Consider the following 19,726-nt stretch of genomic DNA (forward strand, 5'->3'; position numbering starts at 1 on the left):
GGTACTGAAAGAAATGGCAGAGGTTATAGTAGAGGCTTTGGTGATGATTTATCAAAATTCTGTGTACTCTGGGCAGGACTGGAAATGTCACGCCACTGTTCAAAAATGGATGTAGGCAAAAGGCAGGTGACTACAGGCTAGTTAGTTTAATATCTGTAGTTGGGAAAGTGCTTGAGTTGTTGCGTGAATTAAGACACTGGAGAAAAGTACTGGTAGATACAAAGCAGCTTCTTTATTTGACAAAACAAGGTACTGCAGGCATCATACAGAGACACTTTTGGTTGAAAGGTCTGGCTGGTCCAATGTTAGGCTCGATATTTTATGTGCCAAACATCAAAGGATAGCTCCATGTTTACAATGTATGGACAACGCTTTTTTGGGATAACATACAACCATCATGCCTGATTCGCATCCACACCACAAGCATCCAAGTGAATTTTAATCAACATTGCCTGGTCTAGGATTCACAGCTTTTAGGAACCCATTGTTCAGAGCTGCACTCCAAATTAAATGCACAATACATTTTCAGATGTGAAGACTGTTAGTCAAAGTCAGTTGCTAAATGTATATGTCCTAAACCCAAAAACCACTCTTAACAGCTTGAAATTATCATTAAAGAAGAAATAGCGAGGTATCTGGAAAGAAATGGATCCATCGGACAGACGCAGCATGGATTCAGCAAAGGCAGGTCCTGTTTGACAAACTTACTGGAGTTATTTAAGGATGTAATGAGCACAGTCATTAGAGGGGAACAGACGGACATTATTTATTTGGATTTCCAGAAAGCGTTTGATAAGGTGCCACATAATAGACTTATCCAAAAGATAAGATGCCCAGAGTTAGAGTTGATGTATTAGGATGGATAGAGGATTAGTTAACCAGTAGAAAGCAGAGAGTTGAGTTACATGCATGTTTCTCTGGTTAGCAATCAGTGATGAGCAATTACTGTTCACAATATACATTAACGATCTGGAAGAGGGGACCGTGTGTAGTATATCTTAAGTTTGCTGATGATATTAAATTGAGTGGAAAAACAAATTGTGCAGAGGATACGGAGAGTTTGCAGAGAGACGTAGATAGGTTAAGTGAGTGGGCAAGTGTCTGGCAGAAGGAGTACAATGTTGGTAAATGTGAGGTCATTCACTTTGGAAAGAAAAATGGAAGATCAGATTACTTAAATGGTAAAAAATTGCAGCATGCTGCTATGTGGAGGGATTTGGGAGTACTCGTGCATGAATCGCAAAAGGTTGGTTTGCAAGTGCAGCAGGCTATCAAGAAGGCAAATGGAATGTTGGTCTTCATTGCTAGAGGTGTTGAATTTAAGAGCAGGGAGATTGTACTGCAACTGTGACACCATATCTGGAGCACTGCATGCATTTCTGGTCTCTTTAGTTGAAGAAGGATATATTGGCTTTGCAGGCAGTGCAGAGCTGGTTCACCAGGTTGATTCCAGAGATGAGGGTGTTAGACTATCATGAGAGATTGAGTCTTCTGGGATTATACTTGCTGGAATTCAAAAGGATGAGCGATCTTATGGAAACATATAAAATTTGAAAGGGATAGATAAGATACCAGCAGGGAAGTTACTTCCACTGGAGGGTGAGACTAGAGCTAGGGGACATAGCCTCAAGATTCGGGGGGAGTATATTTAGGTTGGAGACGAGGCAGAACTACTTTCCCAAAGAGTGGTGAATCTGTGGAGGCTACTTCAGTAAATATATTTAAGACAAGGTCCTGCTCCTATTTTTTATGTTCTTAATGGGTTTCAAGGAGATTCCTTTCCCCCCACCCATTCTTCCAGTGAGTACAGGTCCAGTGCTGCCATCAATCAGTCCTCACACATTAACCCTTCCATTCCCGGGATAATTTTTGTGAACCTCCTTTGGGCCCTCTCTAATGCTGGCAAATCCTTTCTTAGATTAGGAGCACAATACTGCTCACCATACTAAGAAAACATCTAAGAAAGGATGCCTTATAGTCTTAATGGTTTTATAATCCCAAGCAGTAATCAGCATTTGTGGTGCTTTGGATGATCTAAGCAACATTCATGCATAAGGCTGAGCAATTTGAATGCTTAGGTTAGCAGTAAGCTGTTGATTGATCACTCGTTAGATCAATAGCTACAAGGTATTGTTGATATGGCTACACAAAAATGCAGAATAAACTGGGGGTTAGGGAGGGTATATTTTTGCAGGAAAGGACAAATCTCAATTCTAAATGTATTTTATCCTTCAAAGGTAACACTTCTTAACACTTTTAATGCAGTAGCCATAACTAAGTTTCACATCGCTAATTTTGTAACTTGATCACTCAACTGACTAAGCTGATACTGCATGTGACCAAAGACATTGTAATCATTTTTAAATACATTACTTGTGAAATTATTGACTGTGATATTTAGGATTATTAATGGAATTGTCTTCACAGTTTGCAATGTTTCGATTTGATTTCAAGTAAAATACTAGGATTTGAATGTGCTCTTTTTTGAGGGATGAATTGTTTTGCAGATAAGTACTTGTTTCTGCTAGACTAGCATGTGACTTGACACAGAAGCTGCTAGTAAAGGGTGAACAATAAATCCTATTGTTCTGTCATTAAACGTTACTCCATTTTGTTCAACCATTATTCTGATGAACTTTGTATTCTGGAGAGTGATCTAGGAATTGGGTGCTTTTTTAAAATGACCAGTAACCTTGAAAAATATATTAAATTTCATGAGAATACGAAAACCTCACTTTAAGCTTTAAGTTGATTCAAGAGGGGAATGATGCTAAAAGTCTTGGGACTAGTGAAGTTTGATAAGAATAGAGAGATGAGACCAAAGATATTTCAGCACAATTCTAGGAAGTAAGAATGTTTTGGAAAGCTTTGCCTCAAAGCTATGTGCTTGAAATGTGAAATTTATAACCTGCTCTGATGTCAGTGATGTAAAGCTTTTTGGAGGTTGCCTATTTGTGAAGCCAGCACAGTAGAGTTGTGGTTAATGCAGTGCTTTACAGCACCAGCGAACGCAGGTCAGGGTTCAATTCTAGCCGCTGCCTGTAAGGGTCTGTATGTTCTCCACATGAATTTCAGAATTGGACTGTGCCCAATTAGTGAGCAGGAGCTTGACAAGTTTACACTTAAGTTCGTGGCTGAAGATTAAAAAGGCAGTTTCTCAGAGTTGGACAGCACCCAATCAGTGAATGGGATTCATTAGAAAGGGCAAATAAGGTAGATAAATAAAATAAAAATAAGGCAGGGGCAAGGCCATTGTGTGAGTATGCCAGGCTTTGGCTCATCAGGCTGGGGTGAGGTAAGTATCTGATAAGTTCCTTCTTTATTCTTCATTCCTTGTCTGTTAGGGCAAAGTTAGTGCAGAGAGAATGGCTCTAGGGGCTGTGTTTTGTTCTGTGTGAGGTGTGGGAGTTCTGGGAGACCTCCAGCCTCCCAAGTAACTGCGTCTATGCCAGGTACAGCTCAGTGACCTTCAACTCATACGGGAGGAGAAGGAGATGATGGATACAAGCTGCAAGAGGTAGTCACCCTAGTTTGCAAGAGGCAGGGAACAGGATGACTGTCAGGAGAAGGAAGAGAAATGAGCAACCAATGCAGAGTACCTCTCTAGCCATTCCCCTCAATAATAAGTATACCACTTTAGATATTGTTTGGTGGGGGTGGGGGGAGGGAGAGAGACCGCAGCAATGTCTGGTGCTGTGGCTCAGAAGAGAGCAGAGGTGAAGAGGATTGTAGTGACGATAAGAGATTCCATAGGCAGAGGAATAGAGATGAGATTCTGTGGGTGCAGTAGAGACACCCAGATGGTGTGTTGCTTCTCAGGTGCCAGGGTCAGAGCTGTCTCAGTTCAGATACACAGCATTCTAAAGTGGAGGGGTGAGCAGTCTTGGTATATTTTGACACAAATGACCTGGTAGGAAAGGTGAGGAGATCCTGAAGAGAATTTTTAGGGAGCCAAGTAGAAAGCTGAAAAGCAGGACCTATAGGGTAAGACCATAAGTCAGAGGAGTAGAACTAGGCTGTTCAGCCCATCAAGTCTACTCCACCATGCCTTCATGGCTGATCCCAGATCCCACTCAATTCCATACACCTACCTTCACGCCATACCCTTTGATTCCCTGACCAATCAGGAAATGATCAACTTCTGCCTTAAATATACCCACAGGCTTGGCCTCCACCGCAGCTTGTGGCAGAACATTCCTCAGATTCACTACTCTCTGGCTAGAAAACAACATAAGAAATAGGAGTGTGAGTAGGCCATATGGCCCGTTGAGCCTGCTCCGCCATTCAATAAGATTATGGCTGATCCGGCCATCGATTCATCTCCACCTAACTGCCTTTTCCCTATAGCCCTTAATTCCCTAATTATGCAAAAATCTATCCAACCTTGTTTCAGGTATATTTACTGAGGTAGCTTCATCGGACAGAGAATTACACAGTTTCACCACTCTGGGAAAAGCAGTTCCTCCTCATCTCCATTCTAAATCTACTCCCCCCAAGTCTGGAGGCTATGTCCCCTAGTGCTAGTCTCTGTTCCTCCTTGCTCTTTTCTAAATGGTTGCCCCTCAATTTTGAGGCTATGCCTTCTAGTTCTGGATACCTCCACAAGAGGAAACATCTTCTGCACATCCACTGTATCTAGTCACTTCAACATTCAGTAGGTTTCAATGAGATCCCCCCCCCACCACCCGCATTCTTCTAAATTACAGTGAGCACAGGCCCAAAGCCACTAAACACTCCTCGTATGTTAACTCCATTCCTTCCTGGAATCGTCCTTGTGAACCTCCTCTGGACTCTCTCCAATGACAACACATCCTTTCTGACATATGGTGCCCTTCTGGGAGTCTTACACGAGGACTCCAAAGTCCCTCTGCACCTCTGATGTTTGAACCTTCTCCCTGTTTAGATACTCCGCACTATTGTTCCTTTTGCCAGAATGCATTATCGTACATTTCCCAACACTTTATTCCATCAGCCACTTTTTTGTCATTCCTTCCAATTTATCAAAGTCTTGCTGCAATTGCATTGCTTTGTCAGAAAACCATCAATTCCAGTAATCTCTGGATTACTTGCCCATGCCATGCGCCATTGGGGGTAAGAATAGGATGATTTGGCAGATGCTGCAGGGGACAGAGCATCAGATTTCTGGATCATTGGGATCTCTTCTAGGGAAGGTATAATCTGTACAAAAGGAATGGGTTGCATCTGACCCCAAGTGGGAACTAATATCCTAGCAGGCAAATTTGCTGGAGCCATTCGGGAAGGTTTAAAGTAATTTGGCAGGGGAGTGGGAAACGGAGGGATAGGGCTGAAGACAAAGTAGTTAGCTTACAGACAGAGGCAGCGTGTAGTGAGGCTGCTAGCAAGGAGAGACTGATACTTACTGCCTGTGACACCGCTGGTGTTTAGGGTATAGATGAAGGTCCTCCATCTCTGGTGGTGTTCAGGGCTTCCTTCACCATGCCAGTAGCTTCCTCTCAGTTTTCTCTATTGTCATTCATCCAAGTCCCAGGTGGAGTCTCAGGAGTACCATTGCACTCAGATATAGAAGAATTCTTCATGCTGTTTCCATAACAATTTTGTTTTACTAGTCAGGTATGTTTGCCCTGAACTACACTTAGTCTGGTCTCTACCCTTTGACCTATTAGGCATGGGTCATCCTACCAAAAGCCAAAGCATAAGACTCTGACTCCAGCCAACATAGCTCTCCAGGTCACTAAGGCACACAAACCTCCAAAACATGACAAGGTCTCTCTTGGAGGCAGGAGAGACTGTTGATAGGGCAAAAATGCAGTGAATGGGATGAGCTGCGATGTAAAAGGGGGACAAAGTTGAAAAGGGTAATGAAACAGCATTATGAAGGACCCCATGCACCCCTCATACAATCTCTTCTCCCTCCTGCCATCTGGGAAAAGGCTCGGAAGCATTCCGGCTCTCACGACCAGACTATGTAACAGTTTCTTTCCCCTAAGCTTTCAGACTCCTCAATACCCGAAGCCTGGACTGACACCTTGCCCTACTGTCCTGTTTATTACTTATTGTAATGCCTGCACTGTTTTTTGTGCACTTTATGTAGTCCAGTGTAGTTCTGTAGTCTAGTGTAGCTTCTTCTGTTTTTTATTATGCAGTTCAGTCTAGTTTTTTTCGTACTGTGTCATGTAACACCATGGTCCTGAAAAACATTGTCTCATTTTAACTATGCACTGTACCAGCAGTTATGGTCAAAATGACGATAAAAGTTGACTTGACTTGACTTGAATTTGATGAATACGGGACTGAAGGTATTAAGACCATAAGATATAGAAGCAGAAGTGGGCCGTTCAGCCCATCAAATCTGCTCTGCCATTCAATCATGGGCTGATCCAATTCTTCCAGTCATCCCCAGTCCCTTGCCTTCTCCCCATACCTTTTGATGTCCTGGCTAATCATGAACCTACCTATCTCGTCCTTAAACACAACCAATGACTTGGTCTCCACAGCTGCTTTTGGCAACAAATTCCACAGATTTACCACCCTTTGACTAAAGTAATTTCTCCGCATCTCTGTTCTAAATGGATGTCCTTCAATCCTGAAGTTGTGCCTCTTGAACTAGAATCCCCTACCATGGGAAATAACTTTGCCATATCTAATCTGTTCATGCCTTTTAACATTTGGAATGTTTCTGAGATTTCCTCTCATTCTCCTGAACTCCAGAGAATACAGCCCAAGAGCTGCCAGACGTTCCTCATATGGTAACCCTTTCACTCCTGGAATCATTCTTGTGAATCTTCGCTGAACCCTCTCCAATGTCAGTATATCCTTTCTAAAATAAGGAGCCTGAAACTGCACACAATACTCCAAGTGTGGTCTCACGATTGCCTTGTAGAGCCTCAACATCATATCCCTGCTCTTATATTCTCTACCTCAAAAAATGAATACCAACATTGTATTCACCTTCTTCACCACCAAATCAACCTGGAGGTTAACCTTTAGGGTATCCTGCACAAGGTCTCCCATTTATTGCATCTCTTTTCATTATCCTGCTTATAATTTCCTCAAAAAATTGCAGTAGATTAGTCAGGCAGGATTTTCTTTTAGGAAGCTACGTGGACTTTGGCCTATCTTGACATGTGCCTCCAGATACACCATAATGTCGTCCCTAATAATTGATTCCAACCATTGATGTCAGGCTAACAGGTCTATAGTTTCCTTGCTGCTGCCTCCCACCCTTCTTAAATAGCAGAGTAACATATGCAATTTTCCGGTCATCCGGTACAATGCAAAATCTTATTGATTCTTGAAAGATCATTGTTAACGCCTCTGCAATCTCTCCAACTACTTCCTTCAAAACCCGAGGGTGCATTCCATCCAGGAGATCCAGGAGATTTATCCACCCTCAGACCATTAAGCTTCTGGAGCACCTTCTCAGTCATAATTTTCAATGTGCATACTTCACTTCTCTGACGGTCTTGAATGTCTGGTATACAACAAATGTCTTCCACTGTGAAGACTGATGCAAAATACATCTTCAGTTCCTCTGCCAACTCTGTCTCTCCAGCGTCATTTTCTATCGGTCCTATATCTACCCATGAGTATCTTCTTTGATATTAGTCACTAGCTTCCTTTCATAATTTATCTTTTCCTTCCTAATGACCTTCTTAAGTTTCCTTCTGCAAATTTTTAAAAGCTTCCCAATCCTCTATCTTCCCACGAGCTCTGGCTTCCTTGTATGACCTCTCTTTTGCTTTTACTTTGGTTCTGACTTCACTTGCCAGCCATGGTAGTGTCCTTCCATTTGAAAATTTCTTCTTATTTGGAATATACTGTCTTGCAATTCTCTAATTTTTCACAGAAACACCAGCCATTGCTGCTCTGCTGTCCTTCCTATTAGTGTCTCTTTCCAGTCAACCTTGACCATTTCCCCTTTCATGCCTTTGTAATTTCCTTTATTCCACTGAAATACCAACACACTGGAATTTAGTTTCTCCTCAAATTTCAAAGTGAACCCGATTATATTGTGATCACTATTCCCTAAGGGTTACTTAACCTTAAGCTCTCTTGACACCTCCGGATCATTGCACATCATCCAATTCAGCACAGCCGATCCCCTAGTGGGCTCAGCAACAAGTTGTTCTGAAAAGCCATCCCTTGGACATTCTACAAATTCACTCTCTTGAGGTTCAGTACTGACCTGGTTTTCCCAATCCACTTTCATGTTAAAATCCCCAACGATTCTCATGACATTGCCCTTCTGACACACCTTTTCTATCTCCTGGTGTAATTTGTAATCCACATCCTGGCTGCTGTTTGGAGGCCTGTATACAACTGCCATTAAGAAACTGTAATTTCTTAACTCAACCCATAGAGGCTCTACACCTTCTGATCCTATGTCATCCCTTTCTAATAATTTAATATTATTTCTTAAACACAGGACTACACCACTCCCTCTGCCTACTAACCTACCTTTCCGATACACCACATATCCTTGGATGTTCAGTTCCCAGTGGCAGTCGTCCTTTAGCCAAGTTTCAGAAATGGCCACAAAGTCATACTTGCTGATCTGTAGCTGAATTTCAAGTTCTCCATTTTATTTCTTATGCTGCGTGCATTCAAATATCACATTTTCAGTCCAGTATTTGTTGCTTTCTGTTTTAACTGCATCTTGCCTGTATTGCTCTGTAACTCATCCCACTGACTGATTATGCCTCATCTCCTGTCTGCTACATTTGTAGCAAATGTTACTCTGCTATTTAAGAAGGGTGGGAGGCAGCAGAAAGGAAACTATAGACCTGTTAGCCTGACATCAATGTTTGGAATCAATTATTAGGGATGAGATTATGGTGTATCTGGAGGCACATGACAAGATAGGCCAAAGACCGCGTAGCTTCCTGAAAGAAAATCCTGCCTGACTAACTATAATCTCTGTTGCATGCTGACTTTGATTTATATCTGTTTTTTCCTTCCTCAGCCCTATCACTCCAGTTCCCATCCCCTTGCCAAATTAGTTTAAACCCTCCTGAACAGCTCTATTAAACCTTCTTGCTAGGATATTGGACCCCTTTGGGTTCAAGTGTAATCCGTCTTTTTTGTATAGGTTGTACCTCCCCCAGAAGAGGCCTCAATGATCCAGGAATCTGAATTCCTGCCCCCTACACCAGTTATATTTGAATGCATGCCTGCTTTTCTGAACAAGGCAGATGAACTTTTAGCACGGTTACAGATTGGCATTTATGATGTTGCAGACAACACTGAATTGTGACTGAAAGAAGATTACAGCTGGGAGCTGAACGCCCAAGGATACATATTATACTGAAAGGACAGGCAGGGAGGCCGAGGTGGTGGGGTGTATCTGTTGATTTTAGAAAAACAAATTTTTGGAAAGGGTGCATAGGATTGGAAGGTGTAGAATCATTGTGGGTAGAGCTGAGAAACTGGATGGGTAAAAAGACTCTGATGGGTGTTATATACAGATCTCCAAGCGGTAGTAAAGATGTGGCCTTCAGACTGCAATGGGAGATAGAAAATGCTTGTCAGAAGGGCAGTGTTTCAATAGTCATGGGGGATTTCAATCACATAAATTGGGAAAATCAGGTTGGTGCAGGATCCAAAGAGGGGAAATTTGTGGAATGCCTACGTGATGGCTTTGTGGAGCAGTTCATAGTAGAACCCACAAGAGGATCAGCTATTCTGGATTGGCTCAAGAGCTTAAGATAAAGAAACCCTCCAGGTTCCTTAGGGTTATGATAGAATTCACCCTGCAATTTGAGAAGGAGATGCTAAAGCCAGATGTATCAGGATTATAGTGGAGTAAAGGAAATTACAAAGGCATGAGAGAGGAGCTGTCCAAAATTGTTTGGAAGGAACACTGGCAGGGATGATGGCAAAAAGCAATGGCTGGCATTTCTAGGAGCAGTTTGGAAGGTGTAGGATAGAAATATCCAAAAGAAGTAGTATTCTAAAGGCAGGATGATGCAACCAGGGCTGACGAGAAGTCAAAGCCAAAGAGAATAGAACAATGGGAAGTTAGAGCACTGGAAATCTTTTAAAAACCAACAGAAGGCAACTAAAAAAAGTCATAAAGAAGGAAACAATGGAACATGCAGGTAGGCATAATGTTAAAGAGGATACAAAAGTTTCTTCAGATATATAAAATGTTAAAAAAAGAGGCGAGAGTAGATATTGAACCGCTGGAAAATGACGCAGGAGAGGTAGTAATGGGGGACAAGAAAATGGTGGACAAACTGAATAAGTATTTTGCACCAGGCTTCACTGTGGAAGGCACTAGCAGTACGGCAGAAGCTTGAGATTGTCAGAGGGCTGAAATGTGTTAAGTTGCCATTACTAAGGAGAAGGTGCTTAGGGAAACTAGAAGGTTTGAAGGTAGATAAGTCACCTGGACCAGATGATGTACACCCCAAAGTTCTGAAAGAGGTGGAGGAAGAGATTGTAGAGGCATTAGTAATGATCTTTTAAGAATCACTGGATCTGGTGTGTTCCAGAGGACTGGAAATTTGCAGATGTCACCCTACTTTTCAAGAAGGGAGAGAGACAGAAGAAAGGAAATTATAGGTCAGTTAGTGGTTGGGAAGACCTTAGAGTCAATTGTTAAGAATGTGGTTTTGAGATAATGTGGAGCTACATGATAAAATGGGCCATAGCATGGTGTTCTTAAGGGAACATCTTGCCTGATAAATCTGTTGGAATTCTTTGGATAAAATAACAAGAGCCCGTCGTGTTATAGCAAGGGTACTAGTATGAATAAAACAGTGGCTGATTGGCAGGAGGCAAAGAGTGGGAATAAAGGGAGCCTCTTCTGGTTGGCTGCTGGTGACTAGTGATGTTCCACAGGGGTCTGTGAGTGGACAGCTTATTTTTTTTACTTTTTATGTCAATGATTTGGATGACAGAATTGGTGGCTTTATGGTCAAGTTTACGGACAATATAAAGATAGAGGGAAGGGCAGGTAGTTTTGAGGAAGCAGAGAGGCTACAGAAGGACTTAGATTAGGAGCGTGGGCAAAGAAGTGGCAGATGGAATAGTGTACGCAAGTGTATAGTCATGCACCGGTGAAAGAAACGCAAGTGTAGACTGTTTTCTAAATAGAGAGTAAATTCAAAAACCTGAGGTGCAGAAGTACTTGAGCATCCTCGTGTATGATTCCCTGAAGGTTCATTTGTAGGTAAAGAAGGTAAATGCGATGTTAGCATTAATTTTGAGAGAGCTAGAATATGAAAGCAAAGATGTAATGTTGAGACTTTATAATGCACTAGTAAGGGACAGTGACAAATGCTAGTTATACCTAACCAGACTGCCTGATTTAAAATACAGTTAAAAGAAAGAAGGGTAAAAGAAGGGTAGTTGTTTAAATAATACAAACGTGCTCAAAGCAATATACTAAATTCAGAATCGTTGCCCACATCTATATTATTCACTGATGCAGTTCCTCAAGTCAGCTAGGTTTTACAATTTGAAGATTATGCAATTTTGTGTTTAAATATCTTTGGCCTTATCCTGCCCATTCTTGACAAACTTCACAAGTCTGACTTCTCCACCAGGCCACTTCACACTAACATTCCTTAAAACAGTTATATGGTACTCAGTTCTAATTTCTCTTTTGTTATAATGTATGATTTGAAGACTGAAAAATTTCCTGTGGATTATGTTTGACTGTTTTCCTTCAGGATGATAAATATATTTTGTTTTTCTTGTTCTTATTGCCCTTTCCATCTAAATTTATTATCCTTATGACTCCACCATCTTGTGTTTTATTGTCCCATTATTGGAAGAATTTTCTGATGCCTGCTGCTCACTTGCACTGGTCTGTACAACTTTGCAAACTTTGAAAATTGCTTTTACAGGTTCATTTATTTTGTTCCTCCTAACCTTTCCCTTCCAGGCTGTTCCTTTATACCTATTTGTGAAGACACCTTAGAGTTATTTTGCTGCATTAGTGATTCTTGTTTGTGCAAGTTGCTATCATGCCAGAAATTTGTGATTACCATCTTATTTCCATACTAACATTTTATCTATTTTGAACACTTGTTCAACTTTTTTTTAGGGTGGTATTTATGAAATAGTTGTATTGATCTAGTAATGAGTTGAATAGGAAAGAATAAGCCATGAGAAGAAAATAAAGAGCTTTAATCTTATTATTAATGCCTTCCACTAAACCTCTTTATCATTGCTTTTATTTAGATATGTCCAACATGCAAATGAATTAGGAACAGGCTCAGTTTACTTGATACCTCAAGCCCACCCTTCCACTTCATAAAACAATGGCTGATCTTAATTTAACCTAATTTCATATTCCTGGCATCTGTTAACTCTCTTGCTGATCAGATATCTATCTACCTCTGTGTTTAAAATATTCTAAGTTCCTGCTTCCAGTGCCCTTTGAGAAGCAACTTTCTAAAGCATTTTCACTTGTTGGTATTGTTGCTCTTGCAAAATTTGCAGTTAGGTATTGAAAGTATACTGCCAGATCTTAAGAGGTGAGTACTGCTTTTGACACTGTACCAGGAAAAATATCACAAGCAGCTGCCACATACTTATATTTGATTTTATAAAACTGCCATCCCACAGAGAGGACTAGTGCTTTACAAAACTTCATGGAACAATGTGCCTCTTGTTAAGCTTTCTGAATTGCAATTGTGTCTCTCCAGTAAAAGACATAACTGTTAATAATAAAGCAAGGTCAAATAAAGCCTTGAAATGAAAATGCATCTATCAATGCACTTGGCATATAAATCTCTATTTAAACTTGTCTGTAAATTTTAGGCAAGCAGATATAATAAAACTCCACTATCTGACTATCTGTCAATGGTTCGATCTCTGGCTCACCAGGTAACGTTTGATATACTTTCCTCTAACAACAGGCCCTGGTGTTTGCCCCCTTACTCTCCACACTTCCTGTCCGTTCTCTAGGTTCATTCGGAAAGCTATTATAATTTTGTATAATATCTTTAAATACATTTTGAATAGAAAAGAATAGTGTTATTACTAGAAATAAAATGGTATAGTTCAGGAACTCTGCTAATCCAGCATTACCAAACAATTGTGGGCCAAATATCAGAGTTTTATTCTTTTGAATATATTGTCTGCTACTCCATGTTCTCAAATCTGCAGACAGGCAAAACCAACTTTGTTGTGTGAATTGGCAAAATCATTCACTCTGTTATTTGTTGTCATTTTCAGTCATAATAATAGACGAAGTAACACCCATAAATCCTGAGTGAACCTGTGAGATTACAGTGCAACACATATATTTTCTCCAACATCAGCAGTGATCATTGCTGCTAATTCCTTTAAATTACTTTTATTGCTAGACACCTCGACATGTCTAGGTACATCAATGATTTGAACTAAAAGCAGCACAGAAAAGAAAAATGGGGGAAAAGTAATTTTTGGTACACAGGGCATGCTTTTCATGAGGAATGAGGGCAGTTCCACTTGGATACAAAAGTTCTGAGCATCCCAATGATGTTTCCTAAGACTTTGTGGAATTTGCTTCATGCAGGATGTGTCATGGAACACTAACCCTTTGCAGTTCACCAACACTTCTGTGAAGGAATTGGTGTAATGAGCTTGTGCCAGGTTAGACCAGATGCAGGTTCAGTGACTCCATTCATTTTAATGGAGGAAAATAGCTATGGAAGGCAAGGTTTGTGTCTTGCTCAAGCATTCAGTTTTTGACAATTATATTTCTGCAGCACTTTGGATAAAGCTTGTTCTGGTTTACTTACATAATACTAATGAAGTCAGGAAAGCCCTCTGCTGCAAAAACCTCATTGATAAAGTTAGCACTGCTTTGTGGAAGTTGTACTGAGTAGATACACTGATGGTCAGTGCAGACTTGGTGGGTAAATAAATGAACATGAATAGTTCAATGTTGCCACGATTGTTTGAGCCATTGTCAAACTGTTAACGCCAATAATTCTGAATGGTATAATCAGGCATGGATAATCTGAAGTTTAAAATGTGTTTTCTTTTACTGGAAGCACAAGTAATTTTTTCAGTCCAACCTACATCAGCTTTATTTCAAGCAGAGTCCGATGTAGATTTTTCATTATGTTTGACCTACCCTTTGTTACTTGGCACATGCCAGTTTGTATTCTGTATGCCCTCCATATTAAATCAATGATATTTTAAAGATAGAACATTCCTACCAATACTTTTTTGCACAGTGAAAAATACTAACAAATACAAATCTTTTGAACTCTGTAAATTATTGTATGCCATAGATTTGAAGGAATAAAAGTTTGTGTTGAGCTCTAAACCTTGGTTCTCTGTGAAATCAAGTCACTTGCCTTTTCTCTTGGTTCTCCACTGCTGCTGCCAGCATTTTCTCACTATCAAGTATCAACAAATGGCTGGAGAGAGACAGCGAAGGAAAATGTTCCAGTTCATACATTTGGTGTAGGGATTCAAGTGTAATAGGATTCAAAATTATTGTAATGTAACATTCTGTTTCTCAGTGTGGTATTTTATTACTTGAATATTTGAGTACAACTAAATCAAGCAAACAGATTTCCAGTCTACTGTCCTTTGCAAGAGAAATGAATTAATTCCTTTTAATTAAATGGTAACTTTACTTGCATCTGACTTCAAGTACTACCCCATTTCTGAATACAAATGCCATGCTTACTCTGTTGTAAATAAAGCAATTATTGAACATTTGTAGTGATGCATTCAAACATTCTTTTTATCAAAGCAATGTACTTCAGAAGAAGAAAAAGGCTTCAAATGAAAACTTCAAACCAAAAAAAAACAAACAAGATAACTCAGAATTTAAGTAAAAGAAAATAACTTGAATCACGTATTTAATTTCTCCAAGACTAGGTCTCAGTGATGTCTTCTTCTAATTTTAGGGAAAAGTTACTAGAATTTCTATACTCTGTGAAACAACCAAATGGATCCTTTACTATGCATGTCAGTGGAGAAGTTGATGTCAGGTATGTTTGGGTTTTGAATTGTTACTTGCTGGAAAGTTTGTAGAGATTTAGAAACAACGGTAACTAAGTCACTATGTTTTCACTCTGTAGGAATGTATTTTTAATTTTTTAAGTAAAATCAGCATTGTTTTTTCCCCTTTTCATTTACTGTTTCTTTTTATTCTGCTTCTGTTTATGCTTTTCATGATCTGAAAAATTTCTGAGCAAGACCTGAAAATCCCTGATTCTACCTGAGACTGTATTTCTCTCAACTTGGATTAATATCATGGTGTGGCTTTTCTTTATTTTGTTGTGTAATGCTGATTTTTTATGGAGCTTATGTTGATTATGTTTATAGTGTACAGCTCTACTGCTGCAAAAAGCTAATTTTCATGGCATTTATACCCTGGGTATGTTTGTCCATTGCTGTAATCTTGAACTTGAATTTGAACTATTGAACATAATTGTAAATTTGTATTTTATTTGTTTGGGTAATTTCAGTCACTGATTAGTAAGTCCCACCATTATTAATTTCAGTTGAAATGTAGATAAGTGAGAAGTTTAAAGAACACACACATAAACTCCGTGGCCACCTTATTAGGTACAGGAATGGAACCAGCTGTGGTTTTCTGCTGCTGAAGCCCATCCACTTCAAGATTCGGGAAGCCAGAGGACTGGGAAACTTTTAAAGAGCAACAGAAGATAACTAAAAAGGCAATACGGGGAGAAAAGATGAGGTATGAAGGTAAGCTAGCCAAGAATATAAAGGAGGATAGTAAAAGCTTCTTTAGGTATATGAAGAGGAAAAAATTAGTTAAGACCAAAGTTGGGCCCTAGAAGACAGAAATGGGTGAATTAATTATGGGGAACAAGGAAATGGCAGATGAGTTGAACAGGTACTTTGGATCTGTTTTCACTAGGGAAGACACAGACAATCTTCCAGATGTAACAGTGACCAGGCAACTAGGGTAACGGAGGAACTGAAGGAAATTCACATTTGGCAGAAAATGGTGTTGGGTTGACCGATGGGACTGAAAGCTGATAAATCCCCAGGGCCTGATGGTTTGCATCCCAAGGTACTTGAGGAGGTGGCTCTAGAAATCATGGACAATTGGTAATTATTTTCCAGTGTTCTACAGATTCAGGTTCAGTTCCTGAGGATTGGAGGATTGTTAATGTTATCCCACTTTTTAAGATGGGGGGGGAGAGAGAAAACAGGGAATTATAGACCAGTTAGCCTGACATCAGTGGTGGGGAAGATGCTGGAGTCAATTATAAAAGATGAAATAGTGGCATATTTGGATAGCAGTAACAGGATTGATCCGAGTCAGCATGGATTTACAAAGGGGAAATCATGCTTGACTAATCTTCTGGGATTTTTTGAGGATGTAACTATGAAAATGGACAAGGGAGAGCCAGTGGATGTAGTGTACGTGGACTTTCAGAAAACCTTTGATAAGGTCCCACATAGGAGATTAGTGGGCAAAATTAGAGCACATGGTATTGGGGTTAGGGTACTAACATGGATAGAAAATTGGTTGGAAGACAGGAAACAAAATAGGGATTAACGGGTCCCTTTCAGAATGGCAGGCAGTGACTAGTGGGGTACCACAAGGCTCGGTGCTGGGATCACAGCTATTTTCAATATACATTAATAATTTACATCAAGCGATTAAAAGTAATATTAGCAAATTTGCAGATGACACAAAGCTGGGTGGCAGGGTGAAATATGAGGAGGACGTTAGGAGAATGCAGGGTGACTTGGACAGGTTGGGTGAGTGGGCAGATGCAGTTTAATGTGGATAAATGTTATCCACTTTGGTGGCAAGAGCAGGTTGGCAGATTACTATCTGAATGGTGTCAGGTTAGGAAAAGGGGAAGTACAACGAGATCTAGTTGTTCTTGTACATCAGTCACTGAAAGTAAGCATGCAGTTACAGCAGGCAGTGAAGAAAGCTAATGGCATGTTGGCCTTCATAACGAGGGGAGTTGAGTATAGGAGCAAAGAGGTCCTTCTGCAGTTGTACAGGGTCCTGGTGAGACCACACTTGGAGTTATTGTGTTCAGTTTTGGTCTCCAAATTTGAGGAAGGACATTCTTGCTATTGAGGGGGTGCAGCGTAGGTTCATGAGGTTAATTCCTGGGATGGCAGGACTGTAAAATATGTGGAAAGATTGGAGCGACTGGGCTGGTATACACTGGAATTTAGAAGAATGAGAGGGGATCTGATTGAAACATATACGATTATTAATGGATTGGACAGGCAAGAAACATGTTCCCGATGTTGAGGGAGTCCAGAACCAGAGGCCACAGTTTAAGAATAAGGGGTAGGCCATTTAGAATGGAGTTGAGGAAAAACTTTTTCACCCAGAGAGTAGTGGATCTATGGAATGCTGTGCCTCAGAAGGCAGTGGAGGCCAATTCTCTGGATGCTTTCAAGAAAGAGTTAGATAGAGCTCTTAAAGCTAGTGGAGTCAAGGGATATGGGGAGAAGGCAGGAACGGGGTACTGATTGTGGATGATCAGCCATGATCATATTAAATGGTGGTGCTGGCTCAAAGGACTGAATGGCCTACTCCTGCACCTATTGTCTATTGTGTTGTGCTTTCAGAGATGCTCTTCTGCATACCACTGTTGTAACACTGGTTATTTGAGTTACTGTTACCTTCCTGTCAGCTTGAAACACTCTAGCCATTCTCCTCTCACCTCTCATTAACAATGCATTTTTATCCACAGAGCTGTCGTTCACTGGATGTTTTGTTTTGTTTTCCACACCACTCCTTGTAAACTCTAGAGACTGTTGTCCATGAAAATCTCAGGAGATTAGCAATTTCCGAGATACTCAAATCGTCCCATCTAACACCAACAATCACTCCACAATCAAAATCAGTTAGATCACCATTCTTCCCCATTCTGATGTTTGATCTGAACAATAACTGAACTTCTTGACTATAAATGCATGCTTTTATGCATTATGTTGCTACATAATTGGCTGACTACATAATTTACAGTAATGAGCAGGTGTACATGTGTGCCTAATAAGGTGGCCACTGAGTGTACATTACAAAAAGTTCCCAAAGAGACTTACACAATTGTTTACAACACAATCTGGCACTGGGCAAGCTTTTGATTTGGTTGGAAGATCATATCTATCACTTATGTACTTAGAAGCTGAACTCTCAGTTGCCATTAATGAAGGGAATAATTCTGCAGATAATTTGGTGAGAATATACGGCATCTTGGGCAGTTGAAGGACATGGATCAAAACAATTGGTACAAGGATGAGAAAGAAGTTCAGGATTGTAGTTCTTCTTGGAAATTTAAAACAAAGAAGACACTTCAGCCTGTCATGTCTATGCTACATGTAAAATAATCTGTCAGTTTATTCCATATTTTGGCCCTGATGCTTTAGCAGTTATATCTGTCAAGTCTCCATTATGCAATTTAATGCTGAGGCTTTCTGCTGCCACCTCTCACACCCCTCACCCCAATTTCAGACAGTGCAAGTCCCCAACACTTCATGGAGTGAAAAAATATGACCCTCAACTTCTTTTTCATCCTTGTACCTATTAATTTAATCCGTGTCCATCTACTTTTCAACCTCTGCTACACTCTTACTAAGTCTTGCATAGTTCACTTCCATGAAAGCACCCCCAGATCTCATTTGCTCCAAATTAACCACAACCCAGGCATTTTTTTTTCATAATAATTGAGCCAAGGGTATAATAACATTTGGACCAGGGAATACCATGGTAACTTGCAGCTTAGTGTCACTAGCAGTATTTAAGCAGCTTAACTCTTGGTACAGGTCGTTCTAGTGCACAACAAATGTTCTTCTGTACTTTGGTAATGCGAGGGATTGCTGCAGAATGTGATATAATGCACCTGTGCTGTATTTAATGAGCAGTTTGCCTCTTGTTTTCTTTATTTCATGAGTAGATCAAATGTGAATTTCTTCTTCTTGGCGCAAAATACAAAAGTGAGCAAGAAGGCTGCAGGTAAATGGCTAAGGATTTCCAGAGTGAAGGCAGTTTTACTACTTGGGTTAAAAGACTGCGCATGCACGTGACGTCAGCCAGTAGAGCGGGAAAGGTTTAAAAAGAAGACTGCCATATCCAGCGGGCAGCGGAATGAGAGGCAGCAGAGTGATAAAGCTTTGGCTCAACGGGCTTAGGCAGTAATGGGACACTGCGAGGTAGGTTTAACTATGTTAATTGCGGAAAGGAAGTAGTTTGTGTGTCAGGCCAGTTTTCTGTGCTTGGTATCAGATATGGGAGGTCCTGGAGTCTCCCAGCCTCCCGGACTGTCATATCTGCACCCGGTGTGTCGCGAAGCAGCTCCTAAGGGACTGGGTTAGAGAAATGGAGATGCAACTCGATAACCTTCACCTGGTCATGGAGAGCGAGGAGGTGATGGAAAGGAGTTAAAGGTAGGTGGTCACACCAGGGTTATGGGAGATGGACAAGTAGATCACAGTCAGGAGAGGGAAAGGGAAGAGAGTACCCCTGTGGCTGTACCCCTTGACAATAAGTACTCCTGTTTGAGTACTATTGTGGGGGACAGCCTAACTAAGAGAAGGATAGTGGCTGTGCCCCTAGCATAGAGTCTGACCCTGTAGCTCAGAAGGGTAGGGAAAGGAAGAGGAAGGCAGTAGTGATAGGGGACTCTAGAATATAGTATTAATGGTAAGACTCTTGGTAGTGTGGAGGATCAGTGGGATCTTTGGGTCCGAGTCCATAGGATGCTCAAAGCAGCTGCATAGGTTGACTCTGTGGTTAAGAAGGCTTACAGTGTATTGGCCTTCATCAATCGTGGAATTG

General features: G+C 40.6%; 1 protein-coding gene across 1 annotated transcript in view; it reads left to right on the forward strand.

Annotated features, from left to right (window-relative positions):
• Window positions 1-19,726, forward strand: part of fntb (farnesyltransferase, CAAX box, beta) — a 94,027-nt gene that overhangs the window by 49,268 nt on the left and 25,033 nt on the right. The window contains exon 6 of the mRNA XM_059955123.1: window positions 14,844-14,927. Coding sequence (XP_059811106.1) covers window positions 14,844-14,927 — 84 coding nt within the window. The remainder of the gene's footprint in view (window positions 1-14,843; window positions 14,928-19,726) is intronic.

The sequence above is a fragment of the Hypanus sabinus genome, chromosome 2 (assembly GCF_030144855.1).
Source record: "Hypanus sabinus isolate sHypSab1 chromosome 2, sHypSab1.hap1, whole genome shotgun sequence".
In the NCBI taxonomy this organism is placed as follows: Eukaryota; Metazoa; Chordata; class Chondrichthyes; order Myliobatiformes; family Dasyatidae; genus Hypanus; species Hypanus sabinus.